This window comes from Alosa pseudoharengus, unplaced genomic scaffold (assembly GCF_046254945.1).
Source record: "Alosa pseudoharengus isolate Yale_2024_CS ecotype anadromous, Long Island Sound unplaced genomic scaffold, YU_APseudo_1.1 YU_APseudo_1.1_scf_16, whole genome shotgun sequence".
NCBI classification, from domain to species: domain Eukaryota; kingdom Metazoa; phylum Chordata; class Actinopteri; order Clupeiformes; family Clupeidae; genus Alosa; species Alosa pseudoharengus.
Genome location: NW_027468630.1, coordinates 39,247,217 through 39,272,000, shown reverse-complemented (window position 1 = coordinate 39,272,000; position 24,784 = coordinate 39,247,217). Strand labels below are relative to the sequence as shown.

At 39.7% G+C, this 24,784-nt stretch overlaps 1 protein-coding gene across 5 annotated transcripts in view; it reads right to left on the bottom strand.

The window, feature by feature from the left end:
• The window catches only part of LOC143126036 (two pore channel protein 2-like), a 227,563-nt gene that overhangs the window by 93,018 nt on the left and 109,761 nt on the right, over positions 1–24,784 (bottom strand). For all 5 annotated transcript variants that reach the window (XR_012987356.1, XM_076287963.1, XM_076287962.1 and 2 more), the window contains 8 exons: positions 24,161–24,264; positions 22,879–22,960; positions 22,704–22,784; positions 17,377–17,496; positions 16,995–17,051; positions 16,778–16,906; positions 14,132–14,181; positions 13,945–14,041 (listed from right to left, as the gene is read on the bottom strand). Coding sequence is in view for 4 of the 5 variants with exons in the window: in XM_076287963.1 (XP_076144078.1) it covers positions 13,945–14,041; positions 14,132–14,181; positions 16,778–16,906; positions 16,995–17,051; positions 17,377–17,496; positions 22,704–22,784; positions 22,879–22,960; positions 24,161–24,264 (720 nt within the window). In the remaining variant the exon portion in view is untranslated. The remainder of the gene's footprint in view (positions 1–13,944; positions 14,042–14,131; positions 14,182–16,777; positions 16,907–16,994; positions 17,052–17,376; positions 17,497–22,703; positions 22,785–22,878; positions 22,961–24,160; positions 24,265–24,784) is intronic.

Sequence of the window (24,784 nt, the reverse complement as noted above, 5' to 3'; positions counted from 1 at the left end):
TGAATGTGAATGTAATCTTTATAACTCATTTGAAAATGTGTTGCAAGGCATAGAAAGTCCTCACTTTAGATAAGCTCACACAATATCATTAACTAACCACTTGAGTTAATCATGAATTATAGTATTAGGAAGTGGTTTATAAAATATGTATCCTCACCCTAACTAATCATTAGTGCATGTGTATATTGCATAATTTATTAAGTATTAACAATAATTCATAAACATATTTTAGATATAGGCTTATTTACTATGAACAAACCATTTATAACTGTGTGTACAAATACTTTATTTATGAGAATTCCCATAGGAACAATGCTTTACAAATGATGAACAAAGCATTTTGTAATAGTTTGCAACTTGTTTATAATAAGACAATGATTTCATTATAAGTGGTTGTTTCATTACTTATTAAGTATAAATCATGTACTTCCAAACATATTTTTGGATAGGCTTATTTACTATGAACAAACCATTTATAATTGTGTGAACAAATGCTTTACTGATGATAAATTATGTATGAACAAGAAATTACTAATGATGAACAAACCATTAACTAATAAGTAACAAATGCTTAATAAATGATTAATTGTGTGTAGTTATTATAAAGTGTTACCAAACCATTTGTCTGTGACTAAAATTGAGGGAGATACATTAATTCAAAGGCCTAGTCCCCCTCTAATTTATTCAAACTTCATTAGGCCAAATCTCCCTCAGCACTTTGAGTGCCAAAAACACAATATTGCGTTTTTTGTTTCCATGCGTTGAGTGCCAGAAATGCAATAATGCGCTTTTAGCTTTTTTTTAAATTATGAAAATAAACACTCTAACACACCTTATGTGCTATTTTGGGAACTCTATGATGAATAGAACTGAAATAGATGACGATTGAAAACTCATGAAAACCCACAATCTGGACATTTTATCTGGACATATTATCATAACTCTTTTGATGGTTGCCGCTTTGGGTCGAATCAGTGACGCATGCACGTCAAGTCAAAACCAGGTTATGACTAGGTGTCAGTCTCGCCAGGTCTCGCTAGGTCACTTTACAGGCAACACTTCTCAGGTGCTGAAGGGGAAAATTAAAAAATTGAAGAAAAATATTTTTTTTTGAGTCCACTTTTCTATTGAGACAAGATGACTCTGACCACGACAATCAGGGGAGACCAAAATCACCACACAATCAGGGGAGACCACACGGCAGGTCAAAAACATTAGAAAGAGTGACTGACCACTGTGCTGAGGGAGTTCCAGTGGAGCTCCTGTGGAGTTACTAGCGGTTAGTCTCCGTCCGTACTAAATGCTGAGGGAGTTCTCACACGCCACTGTTGTCTGTGTTTACGTTCCGCCGCGAGCCCTCCCGGACACAGCACGTGACGTCATCCACTCTACAATTGCAAGGCTCCAAACTCAACACACTGATGCCTTTTTTGTGATCTCTGGAATCACATAACACTGGATTCCACCCTCACAAATTTCTACCAGTTTCTTGACTGCCCAACTAGGAAAAACAGGACAATAGACCTCATTGTATGCAAACGTGAGGGATGCATACAGCACCACCCTCCCCCCACTGGGAAAGTCAGACCACAACCTCATTCATTTTCAGCCAATGTACAAGCCCAAAGTACAGAGGCTACCGGTTGCCACGCACACCTTCAGGAAGTGGACACCTGAAGTGGATGAGGCTCTGAGAGACTGTTTTGAGTCCACTGACTGGAGTGTTAAAGGAGGTCACACATTGCACAACTGACTACCTGAACTTCTGTATGGACATTGTTGTTCCCACGAGAACAACAAGCCTTGGATAAACAGCAATGTCAAGACCCTTCTCAACAGGAAAAAGATTAGAAAAGATTAGGCGTTTAGAGAGGGGGACATGGCAGAGCTGAGGTGCGTACAGGGGGAACTCAAAGTCAAGCTGAAAGAGGCTAAGGAGGACTACAGAAGGAAGGTGGAACAGAAGTTGCAGGAGAACAACATGAAGAAGGTATGGGATGTTATGAAGCTCTGTGGAGGGAGATCTGGACAGGGCTCCCGCTGATTGATTGGCTTGTGAACAGGGCAGCTGCTTTGAATTGCTCTGATAGGCTACTCTGCGGCTAGCAGTAGCCAATCAACAAACGTATTGTGAGTTGTAAGTGGTTCTCTTTTCTAGAAATGCCTTGCAATCTTTGGGTGCACTCAGAGCATTGCAGCGTCATTTTTGAATTTTAATCTCCGGCTTCGTTCCCCTCCCGCCCGCTCCCTTTGATTTCTGCTCTATCCCGTCCCTATCACGTTACCAACATTGAAATTGACTCCCGTACTGCAGGACTCCCGCGGGAATACCGTGACTCGCCGGAGTCCCGAAAAATTGTCACCCTCTACTACTGAGACCTTGAGTTTCCCTTTGGGGATCAATAAAGTATCTATCTATCTATCTATCTATTTATGCACTTTTGTATTATATTTACAGCGCATGAAAATGCACTGTTCTGTTATCCGAAGTCTTCTTCTTCTTCTTCTTTTTATTACAGTGCATTAAAATGCACTGTTCTGTTATCCAGAGTCTTCTTCTTATTATTATTATTATTCCCACCAAATTTCTGCGTCTAATTCAGCTTCAACCGCCTCAACCATTGAGGAATGTATTTTTTGTTTTTGTAAACTTTATACTTTTTGAGATATATACTTAAATCAAGCTTATTTTCCCCCATAGACTTTGCATTGGCACTATGACATCACAATGGGTTAATCAAACTGATTTGCACCTGTATCAACTGACAGCTGCTCAACTAGGCCCCCTCACAGAGCCAATTGACCGATCCCAAGCCCCGCCCCCTTTTACCATGTCACAATGAGGACTTCGGAGGACCTCGGTCAACCTCGGTCAATTTTGAATTTTCTAGTGTCCATTCTGTATGACAATACGCCGGTTATGAATGCTATAATGCTTATTTTGCGAGTAGCTCAAGTAACTAAATAACTAAAGAGCTCAAAAAGGTTCAAAGATAAGCCTGGGATACTTGTAGAAGTGACATTCGATATCCTGACCGTGTGAAACGTTAACACACATAGGCCTAACTTTGTATAACTTTGGATAGGCTGCTAGCCTACTTTTCAGTAAAGAAATCTGAGTGTGTACGAAAATGTTCCCTTTATTTGTGTTCATAACTAGGATACACACAAAAACATAACTAAATCTGGTTTCCACTGATGAAACGACAACATAAGCCTACGCAAAAAATTATACCTAGGCTACCTTGCAGGAACTGAACTCGCATATTCATACGATTGGAAGACGCGCAGAAGAATACACCTTCAATCACGTATCGCCTTACACACAACAAGAATACAACAAGCTTTGCTACCTTGCCATGTTTAACTTGGGATAGAAGACTGTTCACAGAAATAAGCTAATGATAATTTTTTCAACAAACGCAATAATAGCCTACTGCGATGCATTATTGATGGCTGAACGAGAGATAGCCAATGTCTTCTAAAGATCGAATCATGTGCAGATTCAAAACTATGCCTTGCTATATAGGCTATGCAGTCTCGAAATCGCCAATATTAGACCTAGGCTACTACATTGCCCACATTTAAATTAATTATAGCATAAGCGGGCAAGTCTAGTGCAAGACAAATCACGTCTGCAAACATGTCATGCGTGATAGGCCTATGGGTTTAAACTCGGAGTGGTTTCTTTTCAATACACTTGTATCATGTTTATTTGAACTCTTCCTTCTAAAGCAGCCATTCAAAATAATAAGAGGCTATCGGCCTACCGAAGAGAAGCTATCTCTCCACCTCCCCCAACATGAGCTGCTTGGCTAGTCACTCTCCCAAGTTCCGTGGGAACTTGGATCTGCAGCACTTGGTCCCGTCTTCTATTAATCCTCGACATATGGTTAGATTTTGTTATGGACACGTCAACACCATATTTTTGCACAGACCTGTTTATTGAATCAGAGTCACATCTGCAGCAAATAAGGTAAACTACCTGCTCGTGATAACGTTGTTTATCCCCAGTTAACATGCATCCCATTAAGATCCACGACACCGGAATAGTTTGTCCTCAATTTGTGGTGTTCCACCTCGTTCCACCTCGCAGACATTGTGAATGTGTCCATCTGCATACTGAAGGCCTTTCTGACCTCTGTTTTTTGAATATATCAATATTACTTGACGCCCAGAAATCCAGCATACACTGTTGCACTCAGCTAAATGGGGGTGCTGCATTTCCATGTTGAACACGCGTTCTCGCACACTTTCCTGCAAACTTGTCCGACTTAGCAACAGTAACTATGGGACTGACAATGGGAGGAGGGGCTTGGGATCACTAAACGAATCACCGTCATTTTCTAAAGGCAGATATTCCCCTTCAGAATCAGGGTCCGCGAATAGAAGACCCAACACTTCATTTCAGGTAAACTTTTTTGATGCCATTAGACGATAATCTAATGCAAATACTCGCTGACGTTGACAATATCGCTCTGACAAAGTGGCTCACACGCACACTAGCTCCGGTATTTCACGCACTGATTCAATGTGCTGTAGCTAGAAGGTTTTGTTTAAAGCATGCCCCTTTTTCGACTCGGGGATGACGTATGACATGTCTGCCATCTAGTGGAGTGGAGGTCGAACGAAATATGACACCCTATTTAACTAAATCGGCCATTTTATTCAGTACCGCATCTTGTCGAGTAAACTCGACTGTGGTGCCTAGAGGGTTAGGAATTCATTGCACTAATCGATACTTTCTTCCTAACACAGCATGTACAGGGGCCAACACACTCTCTCGGCCATACCCTCGACCTTGTTATCACAAAGGGTCTCGATGTCTCTACAGCTGTTAAAGACCTGGCCTTATCTGATCATTTCTGCGTGTTCTTTGATGTGTCTATGTCCCCACACACTCAAAACACAGCTGTGATGGTAAAAAGGAGAATCATAAATGATCAGACAAGTGCTCTCTTTGAGCAAGCACTTTCACTAAAGTCAAGTCAACTGTCAGACTCTGAAGACTTATTTGATCACTTTAATGCAAAAATGGCAAACATTATGGATGACATTGCTCCATTACAATTCAAGAAAGTTAAGGACAAACAGAAAGCACCATGGAGGCAAAATCCAGCAGTTAAACTTCTAAAAAGAGAGTGTAGGAAGACTGAAAGAAAATGGCGTAAATACAAACTTCCACTATGAAATCCATAAAGAGATGCTCCGCACATATAACTCTGAAATATGCAAAGCAAGACAGTCTTTCTTTTCTAACATTATCAATAGAAGTTCAAATAACACTCGTATTCTATTTTCAACTGTTGATAAGTTAACAAATCCCCCCTCACAATTAGCGCCTGAACTTCTCTCAACTAATAAATGCAATGAGTTTTCATCTTTTTTTAAAGGTAAAATTGACAAAATCAGACTCAACATATCTGCTCAATTACAAATTCAACAACCTGAACTTCCAGCAACAAACAGAGGGAAACTAAACTTGATGTCAGAGTTCAGCTTGATAGACTACGAAACACTTGAAAAAACGGTACAGAATCTCAGCTCTTCCACATGTGTCTTAGACACTCTGCCTACCAATTTCTTCAAAACTGTTTTTCACCTCATAGCGGCGGATGTCCTTCAAATTGTAAATGTATCACTGCTGTCTGCCACTTTTCCTAAGTCACTGAAAACAGCTGTTGTAAAGCCACTTCTCAAGAAGAATAACCTGGATGCCTCCATGCTAAACAATTACAGGCCCATATCCAATCTACCTTTTATTGGCAAAATTATTGAAAAAGTAGTCTTTAATCAATTAACCACCTTCCTAACATCAAATGGGTATTTTGATTACTTTCAGTCTGGTTTTCGGGAAAATCACAGCACTGAAACAGCTCTCATTAAAGTTTCCAATGACATACGCCTCAACACAGATTCAGGTAAAACATCAGTCCTAGTGCTACTGGACCTTAGTGCAGCATTTGACACTGTTGATCACAATATTTTACTACACAGACTAGAACACTGGGTTGGATTTACAGGCATAGTTATCAGCTGGATAAAATCATATCTACAAGAAAGGAGCTTCTTTGTTGCCATTGGAAACTGTACCTCAACACCAACGTCCTTGACCTGTGGTCAATCTTGGGGCCACTATTATTCAACCTCTATATGCTCCCACTTGGACAAATCATTCAAAATAATTTGATTTCATATCATAGCTATGCAGATGACACACAAATTTACTTAGCTCTATCACCAAACGACTATGGTCCTCTTGAATCTATGTGTCAGTGTATAGAACAAATCAACACCTGGATGTCTCAACATTTTCTTCAGCTGAACAAAGAAAAAACTGAAATAATTATATTTGGTAAAAATGAGGAAAGACTTAGGGTTGCCACTCTCCTTGGCACAAAAGGGTTGAAGGCAAAGGATACTGTTAAAAATCTTGGTGTATTAATTGACAGTGATCTAAATTTCAACAGCCACATGAAAGCGATAACTAAATCAGCTTTTTACCACCTCAAAAATATTGCCAAACTCAGAGGGCTGATGTCAAAATATGACTTAGAAAAACTCATTCATGCATTTATCTCCAGCAGGGTTGATTACTGCAATGGACTGTTCACAGGCCTTCCTAAAAAGACTATTAAACAGCTTCAGGTGATACAAAATGCAGCAGCTAGGATTCTAACAAAAACTAAAAGAACTGACCACATTACTCCAATTCTTAAGTCCTTGCACACAGAATTGACTTTAAAGCACTATTGCTTGTTTATAAATCAGTAAATGGAGCAGGACCTAAATACTTGTCAGACATGCTTCAGCAGTACACACCTTCTCGTCCTCTCAGGTCCCAGGTGAAAAACCTGCTAGTAAAACCTACAGTTAGAACTAAACATGGTGAAGCAGCTTTTAGCTGCTATGCGGCTCAGCTGTGGAACCAACTTTCGGATGACATCAAAAAGGCCCCAACTGTAGCCAGTTTTAAATCTAGACTTAAGACCAAACTGTTCTCAGATGCTTTCTGCTAACTGTGCCGAGTAACAAATTCTGAATCTGCCTTGATAATTATTCTACTTTGTCTTTTATTACTTTTTTTACTACTTTTGCCTTTGTTTTGCTTACTAATTATTCTTTATTTTTAAATGATTTTACCTTGTTTTATGTTGCCTTTTTATTATGATCTTTACCTTTTAACTATTCTTTGACTATATTGCCCTTCTATGCTTTTATTTGTTATTATTGTTTGGTTTTGTTTATGTAAAGCACATTGAATGACCTCTGTGTATGAAATGCGCTATATAAATAAACTTGACTTGACTTGACTTGACTTAACTATTTAAACTATTCAACTATTTAACTGTTCAGCCATTCCAACTGTCGGTTGTCATCAACTATGACTCCCGCCAACTGTTTCCTCTGCCCACAACTGTTTCATAATAAAAGTTTGTTTGGCATTTTATGTTAATATATGTTTTGCATTTTCATGCACTGGTAATTCCTCAGAATTACATTTTCTAGTTATTCTTACCACCAAATTTCTGCCTCTAATTCAGCTTCAACCGTTTCACATAGAAACTTTGTTCAAACTTTGTAACATAGGTCTTGAAAAGGACACTTGAGGAATGCATTTTTCGTTTTTGTAAGCTTTTTGAGATATTAACAAAAAATCAAGCTTATTTTTCCCCATAGACTTTGCATTGGCACCATGACTTGAATTTCCCCTTGGGGATCAATAAAGTATCTATCTATCTATCTATCTATCTATCTATGACATCACAATGGGCTAATTAAACTGATTTGCACCTGTATCAACTGCCAGCTGCTCAACTAGGCCCCCTCAAAGAGCCAATTTAACTGACTACACCTGTATCAACTGCTTTCTGCTCAACTAGGCCTCTCTCTGTGTCTCTCCATTCTACAAGGATATAAGGCACATTCCCACTGTGTATCCATAAACTTTTAAAGTATCTACTCTGTCTCAGGCTTTCAGCATACATTCTGGCTCTCTTCAGACTACAGATGCTGTTCACCTGTTCCCTCTGCCCACACCTGTTTCAAAATAAAACAGATAAGCCCATACTCTTTGGGTCCCCCAGGGTTCAATTTTGGGGCCACTCTTATTTATTCTATATATAAATGATTTTGTCAATTCCTCCAGAATATTTAATAAAATTATTTTTGCTGACGACACAAATTTGTTATCACACAGGAACCCACTTATTCTACAAGACATAGTAAACTCAGAGTTAATCAAAGTGGACTCCTGGTAAAAAAAATTGATCACTGCCTGTTTAAAATTAATGGCCAGGAAATAAAAAGAGTGCATGCCACTAAATTTCTAGGGGTCCACATTGACGATTCTCTCAACTTCAAATGTCATATAGACCATCTTGTAAACAAACTGTCCAAGTATGTTGGCTTGTTCTACAAGATCAGACATTTCTTTCCTCTGTCTGCCGTTCTCACATTGTACAAAACCCTCTTTGAACCTCACCTTAACTATTGTAATGTGATATGGTGCAACACTTTCACCAGCCATCTTAAAAACTTGCAAAAGAAAGTCATACGGGCCCTGTCCTGGTCAGAGATAAATTCCCCCACCCACCCTCTATTTCACCGCTTTGAGTTACTTAGACTGGCTGAGCTGAATGTTTATCATAATGCCTGTCTTATGTTTCAAATTGTCAACAGGCTCAACCCTAGGTTGTGTAGTCTTATTCCCATCTCCAGCCCCCAGCACACATACCAAACAAGAACTAAACCACTCATAACAGGTAAATGTCGTTAACACGTGCGCGCCAGTATGAGTGTTGCCTGTAGGGGGCCGCAGATTTGGAACAGGATTGATGATGGCCTCAAGGTGTTGCCCTCTATCTCTAGACAACTAAAAAATAATATCTTACTAACCTATATCTAATATAAAACTGTTTTCCTCATGGACTACTGGGATGTATGTGTATGTAATGTTGTATGTGATGATATGTGTATGTTATGTTAAGTATGTATGTTATATTGTCACCATCTGGTTTCAGGTGGTTACTGTGAATATTATTGTCTGTACCACTACCCTTTCATGAACCACGGGCCCCCACCTATAAGCTTTTCTAGCTTCTTTGGGGGACCCATTCACTCTACCTGCCTGTCTTTGTACCCATACTGGTTTATTGTAATGTTTGAAGTGGTATTGTGAATAAACTCAAGGTAACACTCCATAATAAGGTGCCATATTAAATAGCAAACTAGTAATTACCTAACCCTTTGTTAATATTTGTTAATTGTTACTAAAATATCTATTTGGCACAAGTTAATAGTTTTTTCATCATTAATTAAATATTAGTTGTTTGCATAAAATCTGGATGTTATGTTTTAACAAATCTATTAACTAATATTGTATTAATATTTGTTAATAGTTAACTAAATGTCTTTTTGGCACAAATATGCCCTGATTTCACTCTGCCCTCCAATACTTTAACCATGCCATGCACTAATGCAACTTCTATCCCTGTTGCCTCTCCCCGGCCTCTGCTGAGAACCAAGCCTGCTCTGCTGGCCAGCTCCACTCCACACCAGCCTGAGCCATGGCATAGAAGCAAGCATCACAAGCACAGCAGACGGTCCGGACGGCACTCAGGCCCAGCCCAACCTATACGACTGGAAAATCGCTACGCCATTCTGACCGAGGATGAGGAGCCCCTCCTGCCCCGAGACAACCATCCTGGTCCCTCCTCAAAGTCGGCGCCCCCCCGACCCCCTCCTCCCCGGACCTCATCAACCTCCACCCTGGTCATCGGCAGTTCCATGGTTAGAGACCTCTGCATTCCCCCATCACGTAGCGGTCCCTCTGGTCTACTGCTTCCCTGGTGCCAAGGTCCTTGACAACCAGCAGAAACTCCCAAGCATCCTGGCCTGCCACACCAAGGTCAACAACATCATCGTACACATGGGCACAAACGACATCAGAGATAAGCAGTCAGTAGCACTGCAGGAAAACTACAAAACTCTCATCACCACCCTGATGGGCACAGAAAAACGCTTTGTCATCTCTGGGCCTCTCCCTACCTACAGAAAAGGTGCTGAGAGATGGTCCAGACTGTTCGATTTCCACACCTGGCTCAAACGCTACTGCGCTTCCCTAAGCATCCCCTATGTCAACAACTGGGGCTTGTTCTGAGAGAGGCCCAGTATGCTGATGCGTGATGGTCTCCACCCAAACCAACATGGAGCCAGGCTACTCTCTGACAACATAGCGTCCACACTGAGGCATTGACATTCTGTAGAAAATATTACAGATTCATGCCCCCCAGGTATTGATTCGAATGGCATTATACGTGTGGATGGGTCTGAGAATGTTTTCTGCAGGGTAACATACAATACTACTACCATAGATCAATCTGCTTCATGCATGACTTATGCTTATAGTTCTATTCGTTGATGATTTCTACCCAACGTATAGTAAAAAAAAAAGCCAGAGGCATTTTCAGCTAACATGGGCTTACTAATTATAGGTGCACTTACTACCAAAACCTTTGCAGTCAATGATTTTATTAGTGAAAAAAAATTGGATTTTCTGTTTCTTGTTGAAACCTGGCTGACTTCGGACAGCGAAGCTGTTCTTGTTGAAACCTGTCCCCCAAATTATAATTTCTTCTACTCAATTAGACAAGGCAAACGAGGTGGTGGAATTGCCTCCATTCTCTCAAACAAATATAGCTGCACTAGAGTCAACTTTGGCGAATTCGCTTTCTTTGAGTATATTGCCCTCACTCTGAAGGCTGACCCAGCTGTTTCTGACCTTATGTCGCTCATCATCACTAGCTATGATCGGATAATTGTAAATGGTGACTTTAATATTCATGTCAATAAGACAACTGATGCTAAAGCCAGTAAGTTCCTTAATGTGTTGGACAGTTTAGAGCTAAAGCAGCTTGTTACAGGACCCACCCACAACCTTGGCAACACCCTCGATCTAGTCATTTCTAGAGGGATAGAAGTCACAGACTTATCAGTAAATGATATAAATATGTCTGATCATTATTGTGTATCTTTTAATATAGTAATACATACTCCAAAAATTCATCCCGAAATTGCAATCAAATCGTGACTCTTTAGAGCAGAACAGCAGTTCATAGCTCTTATAGACTCCATACATTTAGATATTTTACATCATCCCATTGATCAAATGGTAGAGGCTCTCAATCATGAATTAGGCACTCTGCTTGACAGAGTGGCACCCTTAAAGCCCTGTAGCAAATTAACACCTTGGATGAACGAAAATATCCATGATCTAAAAAGATCATGTAGAAAAGCTGAGAGAACATGGAGAAAAACTAAGTTACAGGTTCAGGTTACAGCCATTCTAAAAGAGAAAAAATAGCAAATTCTAATAGAGCTATTCGGAATGAGAGAAGGAACCACTTCTCTAAGGTAATTGCTGAAAACAGTGGAAACTCTAGGGTGTTGTTCTCCACCATTGATAGGCTATTGCATCAAACACCTTTTGATACACTCAGTCAGGCATCCTCTCTAAGATGCGAAGAATTTCACAGACTTCTTCAAAAACAAAGTCATTTCTATAAGGGAAGCTATTGGTAACACAAGTAATATGTTTGATAGTACACCCAAAAACAGCACCCCAAAATTAAGGTTCTTTAGCACTATTACTCAATCTGAGCTTGGTAAAATTATAACTCAAACCGGCTCCTCAACATGTGTTTTGGATCCAATCCCTACTAGATTCCTCAAAAATGTATATGATAGCTTAGTTCCCTTTATTCTCAAGGTAATAAATACCTCATTAGAAACAGGTATATTTCCAACTGCTTTTAAAACCGCCGTTCCTGAGCAAAGTACTTGAAAAAGTCGTTTGTAATCAGTTACCTACCTTCCTCAACTAAAACAGTATCCTTGAAAAATTCCAATCAGGTTTTAGATCAAATCACAGCACAGAAACGGCTCTAGTAAAAATAGTCAATGATCTTAGACTGGCTACTGACTCAAACAAAGTCTCAATCCTTATTCTTCTGGATTTGAGTGCGGCATTTGACACCTTTGATCATAGCATCCTAATTCACCGCCTTGCGAAGTGGGTGGGTCTCTCTGATAATGCTCTAAACTGGTTTCAAACCTACATTACTGGCAGAGATTTTTATATCAGTCTAGGAGATCATGTGTCTGAAAAACATGACTTGCCTTTTGGTGTGGCCCAGGGGAGCTGCCTTGGTCCCCTGCTATTTTCCCTATTTATGCTTCCGTTGGGAAACGTCATAAGTCAGCATAATGTAAACTTCCATAGCTACGCAGATGATACCCAATTGTATATTTCTGTGGAGCCAACTAACCCAGATGGCCTTTGCTCCCTCACTGCATGCCTAACCTCCATTAATCAGTGGATGAGCAAAAAAAATTTGAAACTAAATGATGACAAAACAGAGGTGCTTTTAGCTGGACAAAAACTAAAGCGAGACATTGTTCTTAGTAATCTGGGGAACTTGGCGCACCAGGTCAAACCAAAAGTAACAAGCCTCGGTGTCATCTTAGAAGCAGAGAGAGATGCGGAGTCGGACATAGCATAGGCATAGTTCATATCGAAAAAAGTTTAAACAATTTGGAACTGCGGTCTTTATTAATGTCATCTAATGATAACGTTAGCGTGCACAATCTGCATCATAGAACTGGCTTAAACAGGTGACATAGCGGATTTTAGGAGATTAAATGCAAACCGAAACTAAAAAACAGACCAGCCTTTATTTATCCAAACTTGTAGCAACACCGTGTAAAAGAGACAGGCATCTATTTGGGACTTGGCTTTTAGTGGAAGTTTTACATTAAGCCTATTATATAACTTTGATTTAAGGCTATATGTTTTGCCTATTGAATAACTTAATGATATAGATGCCTTAAAAACCGTTTCTATGCAGAATAAGTGACATCTCGCTCTGTCTGCCACTGATTGTTGTCTGTAGATGTGTGATATTCTGAAATGTCCTTAAATTTGGGACCATTAGCCTATTGCTCTTTTCAATTTGGGACCTTGCAGTCAGAATTGTCGTTTGTTTATTCAAAGTCTCAAATCCAAAGAAGCATGGGCTATTCAAAGTATCAGTGAATTGCACATAATTTTTATGTCATTTTAAATAGCCACTGCATACCCGTGTTTGTTGGCGTGTTGTTGCAAAATATGCGGAAACATTTTATGCAAGCAAACTGCATACAGAGAGTCTTTACTGTTGAGATCAGAGATGATAATCATCCAAACATCTTGCATCTTGATCCGTTCTGTGCACAGATTCAGCACTGCCAAAACTCCACTTACCCTCTCTGTCTCTTGTCCTGCGGTGTGCTGTGTGAGAGGGGGAGCGGCTACAGTAGACCGGAGAAAGCCAACATGTGCTTCTTTTACCCATATACTTAGATAAAGATATCTTTTGCATTACTTATCCAAACAACGTCAAACTTGGCACTGCACTCGTGCCCGTAGCAAGACACCTGCCAAGTTTGAAATCAAATGGATCCGATTCAATGAACTATGCTAGGCTGGAGCTGAAAGTGGTATCGCCAGACTCACAGAATGGCTGGATGAACTGGAGAAAGGTAAAAATCAATTGTTTGACTCGAGGAGAGGTGGAAAATGAGCGTAACAGCTTTAAAGCTACACTGGGCAAACATTTGCCACTTTTGAAGCATGTTTAATGAACACATAAAGTTTGGTATTTAGCAGATGCTTCTATCCAAAGTGACATGGACTTCAGGCAGACTTATTGTGAGGCGGCCATATTATCACTTCTCCACCATGGAAACACCAGTGCAAACAAACATTAATTGATCAGGGGTGGAAGAGCATGGCTTTTGCAGTTGGATTGATAACTCACAATCATTAGTTCAATTAGTGAAGCCCTCTATCAAATTTCTTGTAATGAATATTTTGTTTGAGTATGATTGTGTGTCATGGCTTACCTTTATGTCAGAAATTATCCTTAGAAAACGGAAAACAATAAGCATGTTGATCAGACGAACCATCTCCCACAGAGACATGAGGCCATGCTTTTCTTTCCTATGGAAGAACAAATCTATCAACAAAGATATCTCAATAATGGAATACATTATTGAATTACTCCGCAAAATGTTTAGAAGCAACACCTACCGGTGAAAAAATGGAAGCTTGTATGTGGCAAATATTGAAATCTGAAGCATCTAATACATGACCGTAAAAAAGCATCTGTTAAATTTTCACTGGAGTGTAGAGATGCTCCAAGATAAAAAATACATTTTCTACATCATACAGTGGGCATTACTTTCAAATGGCCACTTCAGTCGCGCATTACGCGGCGTGAAGCTGCATGAAACTTTAGTACCACTTTCAGCCATTGTGCGTTGCTCTGCCAAGTTGCATTCGTTGGGGGCAGGGCCGGATTAACAATTCATAGACCCTTGGGCACACATGTCTGATATCTATATCGTGAAGATTTTTCTTGCCATCTAAGGCACGAGCGCATCTGTGAGGCCAAGCCTTACCAAGTAGTCCGTTTGTTTACAACTAACATTACATTTAATTAAACTGCTTATAGGCTATGCCGAAATAGTTTTCAACATGTTGAATATCAGCGTCGGGTGAATTAGGAAATGTTCTCAAAGTAGCCTTATGGCTGAAAGCTGCTTGGGATCCCCCCTGTCAAGCAATATAACCATACAAACGCGCGGCCTGCTCACTCATTGTTTCAAAAGGAGTAATTTCGGCTTTGTCGGAACTGGCCATTGTAGGCTACTTAAAAATAAACTTCTAAAACGAACGAAAAATATTTATCTCCTTTCAAGTTAATTCAAAAGTTTCCAAAAAAGTTAAAAACAGATGACATGATGCGCATCACTGACATAATGCGCAAATAATATAGCCTAGATATTCCAATATATTCGAATACATGTGTTTATTTTAGAGGGAAAATTCGAACGTCATTTTTGAGCAATTTTGACAGCCCTAGTCCACTGTAGGCTACGCCAATCGTCTATTAACACCTTCCGTGAGTGGGGGTCGCTATAATGTGTGTGAAATAGCACCATTGAGTAGCCTATGCGAAATAGCCTTAAAATCGTTCCGGCGCCATTCTCTTCACAGGCTATGGACAACAGACTGGTTGAAACAATAGCAAAGTATGCATATGTTGCACATAATTTACAATTAAATTGAGCTTTTGTGCATGGTAGGACTAGGCAGGCACGTTGCTAGGAGCTCAACACATTGGAGAGTTAAGCCCAGACATGAAATGTCCTATGTAAGAGGGGATTCAGGGGTTTCTCCCCCTAGAAATGTTTATTTATTTGAACGTTTATTTTGAAGTGTTTCAGTTGATTTGATGTCAGATTTACATGATTCAAACGTCCCTACCAAGGCAGGCTACTTGCTGTAGGGTTTAATATTTTTATTCACAATGTTCTTTCTATCCATAATCATAAGTCTTTCTTCAGTGAATTAGCAAGATACCATCAGAAGCCAACAATCATAAAACACCTGTGCACGCTCTCTCTCTCTCTCCCTGCACATGAAGCTGTCTGCGTGTTGTAGGCTAGATTTGCGTGAGTTCTTTCTATCTGCTTTAATTTTGCGAGTTGCGATCACCTAGGCTATGTTATAGATGTTCTATGATGCTCCAGTGTTTAGCTGTGTCACAAAACAACAAGCTTCGTCAGACTACTTTTAAAATGATATTCAGGGCTATATACATTTTAAACATTCGGGGCTGAAGACCCGACAAGGCCTTGCGTTAATTCTTTAGGTGGGAAGGGAATTAGGGTGTCAGGAATTTTCATACGAGACGCTCTCATTGGTGGTTAGTATATGGAGTAGGGGATTGACAGCAACATAGCCAATCACATTATGAGAGATGCTGAATTTAACATCAACTGCAATGTTTGATTTTAAATTAATGTAAATTTAGCCGGGACTGTAAGCTGGCACACGTGGGTGCTCAATATTTTCCGTGGGTGCTCACAGTATCGGCACCTATGAGCATAGGTGAGAACCTGGACGAATTAAACACTTTTTAATTAAACGTAATTTACAAAGACATTGTAAAACAGTGAAAGTTAATATTTTGTCACTAGCAACAACCTTCTACTAGCCTAGAAATCTAGACGCGCCCCTAGCGGCAGCCAGGGCTAGTCTAGCAACTCTCCGTTGACTTGTGAGCTCTAGAAATCGAAACTAAATCTGGCATTGAAATCGTGTATAGAGTCGTTTGTTGGGCTTAACATAATGATTGATGGCAGAGTTGCAACGGTTTGGCTTGAATTCCCTGCTACTTGAAAATAAATATCCTATTGCGTCCTATTGCGTGCAGAGGGAATTTGAAAGACAACTGATTATCCCGACCCTCAGACTGAGCACTGCGAACGGTGAGTGCCCAGACCCTACATTATAATGTGGGTCTGGCTCGCCAGGCGTTACAGCTGCAAACGGGATTCACTCGCAGTTAACGTTTATATTTCTTTATTAGGGCAGGGCAGGCATATTTCTGGCTATTAAATTATTTCTAAACCAGTCTGCTAAAGTCTGTAGTGAAATCTGTGTAGGTTTTTCCAGGCTCCACTTCTTTTTACGAGACACCCTGCTCACAAGAGACATCTGGCGGTTGTTTGGGTTGTTGCAGCGTCGTTGCAGCGTCACTGGAAAAATACAAATTAAAGTCGCGTGAAACCGCGTGATCCCACACGCAGACTGCGAGGGAAGCTGGCCAAATCGAAGTAATGCCCACTGTATGTATCAGACTGTAGCTAAACGTGGCCATCTGCATACCAAGAGTAAAATGGTGAGCATCCCATCAAATATATTACTTTTGTAGGACAGGTAACCTCTCCAACCAAGAGCAATATTTTTTAGTGCCATCTCCAAAAGGTAAAATAAAATAAATACACAATTGATGACCTGCAAAGAAAAGGTCACAATGTTAGACTTGGAGATGATAATATTGAGCATCACGGAACTTTAATATGAATTGGCTGTTGGTCAATACCTCTAAATAATCATCACGCTCTGTAACTGTTTTTTCAGAGTCCAGAACTAAAACAGTCTGTAAAGCAATAGAAATACATCAGAAAGGTGGAAGAATTACAAAAAGCAAATATTAGTAATTGAAATGATTTGTCAATGTCATCACAATAACAATAACTGAACATTACTTTAATATTCTCAAATTCAATAGCATTTATATGTATTCACATGTACAGTATAGAATTTAAATCTAGCACAAGAACAAGTAATTTATCATTATACAGTCCTAAAACATCTCATATGGTGGAATGCTCTGCTTGAAAATGGTATCTATTGTAAGGTATTCTTTCAATTACAATGATTTAATGCCAGTTCAACCACATATGAGTAAATTAAATACTCACACATATGCAGATGACATTAGCCAGAGCCAGGGCATTGCCCAACACAGTGACAGAATAGTGACAGACTACACTTTGTAGCCGCTGTAAGTACAGCTGATGGTATTCTGGTTTCGGAGGATGCTGAACAGAAGGTATGAAAACAGTCAACTGATTAGGAGGAATGATAGAAGATATACAATGTGTACACACACAAACACACCCACACCCACACACACATATTCCTTAATGATTTTAATAGCTCTAGTCCTTCATCAGTTAATCTGTCATGCTGGGAGGGGAGAGCCATCCTTGACATGCACTGAGCTGAGTGCACCACAGTCTACAGGGCTTTGCAATCCTTTATAGAGCTATTTGGATAGTCTCTGAGATAATGGTCTCACACATGTTTTCCTCGCCTCTTACAATCATTACTACCTATGTAATGCCTCAATGTTAGATGACATCCAATAACAAAGTATATTTCCCAATCGGTAAACTTTTCTTTTCTTTGTCTGTCGGTCCAAGGTCCCATTCCGATGTACCACAAATTATCCTGTGAGTGACAAAAGCACAATACATAACTGTGCTCTCACTGAATGCGTTGACAGAGACATTTCTTATTCACTTTACATGGGCTTACGTTATCTGTTACTGAAGTGTATTGTGGTTGTGTTGCATTACTCCTGTCACCTCCATTAAACAGTTGAAAAATGTTCAACTTTTGCTGCGCCAATGCTGAGCAATGCAGGTGTGAGCCAATCACATTGCATTTATACAAATGAGCAAAGACGGCTCTCAATATCAACAAAGATGGTGCACGGAGTTCAGTAGAGCTTTTTTGAGAGAGCTTGTTTGGCTTTTTAATGCTTAGATTTTGTAAAAGTTAAAGATAGTGTAAAAGTTGTAGTTAGACACTCTACATTCTTAAAAAGCCCTTATTGTAATCCCAAAACACAGCTGAAATGTTGTGTAAGTCAACTATTTAATGTCAGCAAGCTAACTATCCTCCACTGCCAGCTGACAGTGGTGATTGGTTGTTGACCTGTCAATCTCGCTTCAATGCATATGCACCATAGGCTGTATACACTCCCCCGAACGTTGAAAAAACTTAACAGCAAGTGTTAATGCAACGCAAGCATCAGAATTCTGGATCTGTTGTTTCTGAAAGTTTTTTTTTCATGCATGTTTACCACAAAACAGACTGCTGTTTTCATATGCAAGAATACCAAAACAATCGCTCTTAAAGGTTCACTACACAGGTTTAGGTATTTTTGGCAACTTTAGAGCTCCCTGTATAGTCGCAATATATTCATATTTTACTCTGCTGTTGTAAATAGCAAACTTCTCATGACTTATCCCCCCTGTACACAATAAAAATGCTTTTGTTGTGGAAGTGAACGATTAACAACAGGCAAAAACTCCAAAGAGCTACTGTGGCATGAAAAAATATTTGGAAATTGATTTTAATGCCTTAATTAAAAAATGAGGAAAAATCCAACCTTTAAGAACACCAATTTTCTTTGTAAATAAATAATGTTTCGTAAATAAATAAATGTTCTTCCTTAAAATACAGGGGGAATAAGTATACATCACCCTGCTGTCCCAGCCCCACGCTCTCTAGCGTCTCCAAATCCCAAGTCCCCATGCTCTCTAGCGCCTCCAAATCCCAAGTCCCCGTGCTCTCTAGCGTCTCCGAGTTCCGGGTCCCCATGCTCTCTAACGCCTCCGAGTCCCAGTCCCGAGTCCCCACGCTCTCTAGCACCTCCGACTCCCTGTGCTCTGTAGCGCCTCCGAGTTCCAGTGCTCCAGTGCCAAGTCGGTCCGCCCTGCGACGTGGCCACCCTCCCAACCCACCTCGACGTCTGCCCTGCGGCGTGTTGCTTTCAGATTTGCCATTCTGCCATTACTATATCAACATTACCATATGTATTTTACATAATTTCATAGAACTTATTCTTCTGATTACCAATGGTATGTAATCAAGAAATAAGTAGTATAGTAAGCTCATCCAGTACCAAAAATGAAATGTTTGACATGGGCTCAAAAGGGTTAACCCTATGAGCCCTAATCTATTTTCAGGGCATTCTCACTACCTTAAGTTACAAGTATTTATCCTGGTCATTGTAAGTGCCATTCACATATGCTATATCTTGTCTTTTTCAGCAGAGTCTATGCTACCCAGATCTGCCACCAGTTCATCTATTAATACTTCCAATTTGATTTTGATTTTTAAATAATAAAAAGACAAAAAGCGTATTATAAAATTCTTACATTTTGATATGTATCTCTGCCACCATGAACCATGGTGGAGGGAGATACTGGGGCTGAGCAATGTACAGAAATATGTGGTGTGTGCCTTACAGAAATAAATGCCATTTTTTTATTTAGTGATGAAAAATTACCTTTCTGCGCTCCACATCTGTGACACAAACTGATCTGACCTGACTTGACCTGAGTTTGCACGTTAGCCTGTGTGTGCACTCATGACGATTATCTACAACACCTTTTTACTGCAATGAACAAAGCAAAGGCAAAAACGTGTTTCTTTGTCGAACTTTTTCAAACAATTGGGATGCCTGGTGAGCCTTTTGGAATTTTGGATACCATGCAGGGATTTGCTAGGATCTCAAAACCGCATTAAATATTACATTCAGTTTCAACCTTATTGAGATAAATAAATTCAGTTTGCAAATATGCTATTCAGATCGGGTCTTTGAATACATCTCCTCAAGTTGTGCAATTCAAATTCAAAAATCTGTCTCAACAATTGATGTTTTCTTTGCATGGTTTTCAAATAATTAAAGGATTTGTGTGATTTGCAAATTATTGCATTATGTATTTATTTACATTTTACTTTAATGGAAATTGGTATTTGCAGCTACCTGCAAAACACATTGTAGAGGACCAACACTTAAAGCTTGGGGGCAGCCGTGGCCTACTGGTTAGGGCTTCGGGCTTGTAACCGAAGGGAAAGTAGGAAAGTAGGAAAAATGTGGGCAGGGAAAGTGGTTGAGCACTGCTCTCCTATGCCCACAACTAAGGCTGAAGTGTCCTTGAACAAGGCACCTGACCCCTAACTGCTCCGCAAGCGCCGCTGTAGTAGGCAGCTCACTGCTCCAGGTTAGCGTGTGCTTCACCTCACTGTGTGTTCACTGTGTGCTATGTGTTTCACTAATTCACGGATTGGGATAAATGCAGAGACCAAATTTCCCTCACAGGATCAAAAGAGTATATCGTAAACGTGCTAATTACCATCCATTTCGTTCAAAAATTCTTAAAACAACAATGTTTTTTAATACTTCAAAATAACATTTGCTAAATGAACCTTACATTTTTCAGTAGCCATATGTGTGTAGATTTGTGTAGAACAAAATCTAGTTCGGTTCTTACCGGGGCTTTTACTGCCTGAAATATCCGATTTTGTTTACCACACTCTGATTTTAGTGCTGGGCTGGTCGGTACTTATTCCCATTCTTTCTCACGGCACATCAACGGTTAGCCCGAGAATTCTCGAAGCAATTCAAAATTCCACTGGAGCTCCAAGCGGATTTGTACACGCAGCCTTACAACACTGTTTACAGCTCTTCGAGTCACGGTAAGATGTCATTTTTGGTACAAAGCTAATTTAGATAACCTTAAGGTGTGGGTGCTTGCGTTTCTTTAGGAATCTGTCATCTTGGTTTGTATAGAAATTAATATTAAGTGACACATACACGTAAGAGGTTGGACATACGTGATGGTTGGCAGGCCCGTCGCAAGAGGGGGGCGAGGCCCTGTGCGAACTTGACGGGTGCGAGGCCCTTTTAACGTGCATGGAATCATGCAATAGCCTACTTTACACGTAACTTAGGCTACTGTCGGTGTATATTTAGTAGTAGGATAATACATTGACATGTCTTTAAGAGGGGGAATGATATATAACATTATAGCAGGCACATAAATCGTTGGCCATAATAAGCCGTTTATTATCCGTCACATCAACAACACAGACATACATGTTAACACAGACATAGCTAAAGGTGAACATTTTGACTTGAAGAAAATGGTCATGAAGTATAGGCTATTATACTGAACGCAATTTGTCGATATCAAGCGCACGACATTCAAACTAAACTATTGAAGATATGTGCATTACATAAACTGACAAATGAATAACACGCATAACATAGATTGACTCACCATAGCCTACTTAGAAAAAATCGACCTTTCTGGCTTTCGTTGCCGCAAACTCCGCAATTAAATCATTGTAATTCAGCTTGCAGGCAACGTCATTTTCAATTGACAGAAGGGCGAGCCTACATAGTCTGTCCTGTGACATTGAGGTGCGCAAATAATTTTTGATAAGTTTCAGCTTTGAAAAGCTTCGTTCCCCCGATGCCACAGTTACTGGAATTGTCAGCCTGAGCGCAATTTCACAGTTGGGGAATGTGCCTTCGATCCCCTTAAGGAAACGAAGAGTGTGGAGCGCAGTATCTGTCCCCTTAGGAATTATGTCTCTAAGTACCTTCAACTCCTGGAAAAGGTCCAGTGTATTTATGTCATGCGATTCAGACGCGCTCATAGCATCACCCAGTCTTACGCACTGTCTGCGCAGATCTCCCTCTTCCATGCCACATAATTTTGGTAGGCCTATATCAAAAAGAAATCCAAACATTTCCCCAAACCCCTGCATTTCCGTAAAACGTGATCTTAGAGCAGTGAGAGCCTGATCCACGACAACAAAAAAATAGTCTGTTTTTCCCCTTCGTTCTGGCTCGCCTTCCCGGCCGCTACAAGCCTGGCTGACCGCTACAACAAGCCCGCTACAAGCCTGGCCGGCCGGCGGCCGCTACAAGCCTAGCCTACGCAACGACGTCATGAAATAAAATTAAAAGATATTCATTTTTATTTACTTTGTTTTTAAATCTTAAAGATTTTCTATTCAGATTTAAATGAAATACAGTTCTTTATTTTAGAGACATATTATATAAGAGCAGCAATAAAGATTTAGAGATAAATCTGCAACATCATTGGCCAGGTGCGAGGCCCATCAGAGCGCGAGGCCCTGGGCGACCGCCCAATTCGCCCCCCCCTTCCGACGGGCCTGATGGTTGGTTATATGTAACGTTCCGATTAGGGTTGGGTATCGTTTCAATTTGAACGATTCCGATTCCAATTCCGATTTCTTATTTCGATTCCGGTTCCTAACAATTCCTAACGATTCCTGTCGGCAGACTGGGAATCGAAAGTAGGAATCGAAATTTAAACTTTTGAACGATTCCGGGAAAATCGCAAAGATAGTCCCGGTTCCAACCAATACTCGATATTCGATACCCAAGCCTAGTTCCGATACTTATACTCAGCTTCACCTCTTTTATCTGATCCTTGTCCAGCTCTTCAAACAATCTCTGGAAGGCCTCCCCTGTCATGCAGCTATCAGCAGGTATTTTCTGAGAGGACAATGACAAACATCATGGGGAAATCCAGCACATTATAACTAGAAAAACATCATATTTTGCTCTATATTTACAGTTCACTGTTTACCTTAATGATGGCCTGTCTATAGTAAGATTTCATCTGCACCCGCTGTATCACCTCTAACACAGCTGCCACTTGAACTTGCTCACTAAAAAGAGACAGGAATTAGGTTCATTCAAATCATACACACACAATATGTAAAACAATTTTAGATATATTAAAACTACTCTGTAGTTTATTTATATGTCAGTAGTACTAAGAGTTAACATATAGTTGAAGCCAGAAGTTTACATACCATATACATACACATGCTAAAGTTGACTAAAAAGAGAAATAAAAAATCTTCTTTTGGAAATTGATCTTAATGCCTTAATTTAAAGAAATAGGAAATATCCAACCTTTAATGACACCAACTTTCTTTGTGAATGAATAATGTATTGTAAATAAATAAATGTTCTTCCTTAAAATCTTCCTGCCAATCGTGAGATATGGGGAAGGGTATGTGATGATGTGGGGCTATTTTAATTCCAAAGGCCAGGGGAACTTTATCAGGATGCATAGTATCCTGGATCTATGAAATAACTGGCCTTTAAAAATAAAAATCTGCCTGACTTTATGGAATTTAACATAGGGGTATGTATTTTAAGTAAGAATGTTTATTTATTTATGATACATTATTCTTTCACAAAGAAAATTGGTGTCTTTAAAGGTTGGATTTTTCCTAATTTTTTAAGGTATTAAGATCAATCCCAAAAGATGTTTTTTACACCTCTTTTTAGTCAACTTTAGCATGTGTATGTACAGGGTATGTAAACTTATGAGCACAACTGTATTTACATGATCCATACAAAAACGTACAGACACACTCAAAAGCCATTACTAACTTGTACATACCAAAGCACTTAGTGCACCTAACCGTTTGTTTGTCTTTCATTTCCATTTCATTTGCATATTGAACATTCTGTAACCATTGCCGTTCCTGTTGGCGTTATAGAGAGTGCTGCTCTATGCTGGTTTCTGCCCTCTAGTTGGATGTGCATTTTTTGTGCATGGAAATGTATGCAACCAAGCAACCTCTTGGGTTGTTTATAGCATAGGACTAAGGCTTTGCAGTAAAGATTATCCACAGTTCATAACTACAGATGCCCTCCTCTATGGCTTCACAGGTGTACAGTACATATGTGTACATATATGTATCTATTTGAGCGTTCAGAGTGTAATATATAGTTGGCTGTATTATTATACATCTCATCGGGAACTCACGCATGTGCAGACATTACAGTGCAAAATGTGAATATCATCACCAATTTAGAGCAATTTTGGTGTCATGACCTAAACATAGTCTTACTGTTGCTCTCCTGTTAGTCTTTTGGTGTGACCATGGCAGCAAAGGACCACAAAAGCTGCCTGAATACCCAAACGCCTCCTATGAATGGATGTCTGGATAGACATCTGCAGGAGAAAAAAAAGAGTTCTCAACTCAAGCAGGGATGCAATTCTCAACAGAAATAAGTGTAATTGGAGTTCAAACAGCACAATTGTTCATTTCTACACTGATGTTCAGCTTTACTTCTTTTAAATAAGTCTTGTATTTTTTTTAATTACAGTGCGTGAAAATGCACTGTACTGTTCTTCCTAGGCAACTTCTTCTTATTATTATTCCGCTTACCACTTTTTACTCTTACTCTTGAACAGTTTAACTTAGAAACTTCATTCAAACTTTGTAACATAGGTCTTCAAACAGATCGGGTTGGTATGTCTTTTCAACTTTGAAACTTTTATACTTTTTAAACTATTAAAGAAAAACTTTTTAAAAATCCCCGTAGACTTAACATTGCCGATTATAACATCATAATACGGCCATTAAGCAATTAGAATCCAATGGCAGGTGTTCAGGCCACCTGCAGCCTCAGGCTTTAAGCATACAATCTGGGTCAATTAAGACTACACATCCTATTCAACTGTTTCCTCT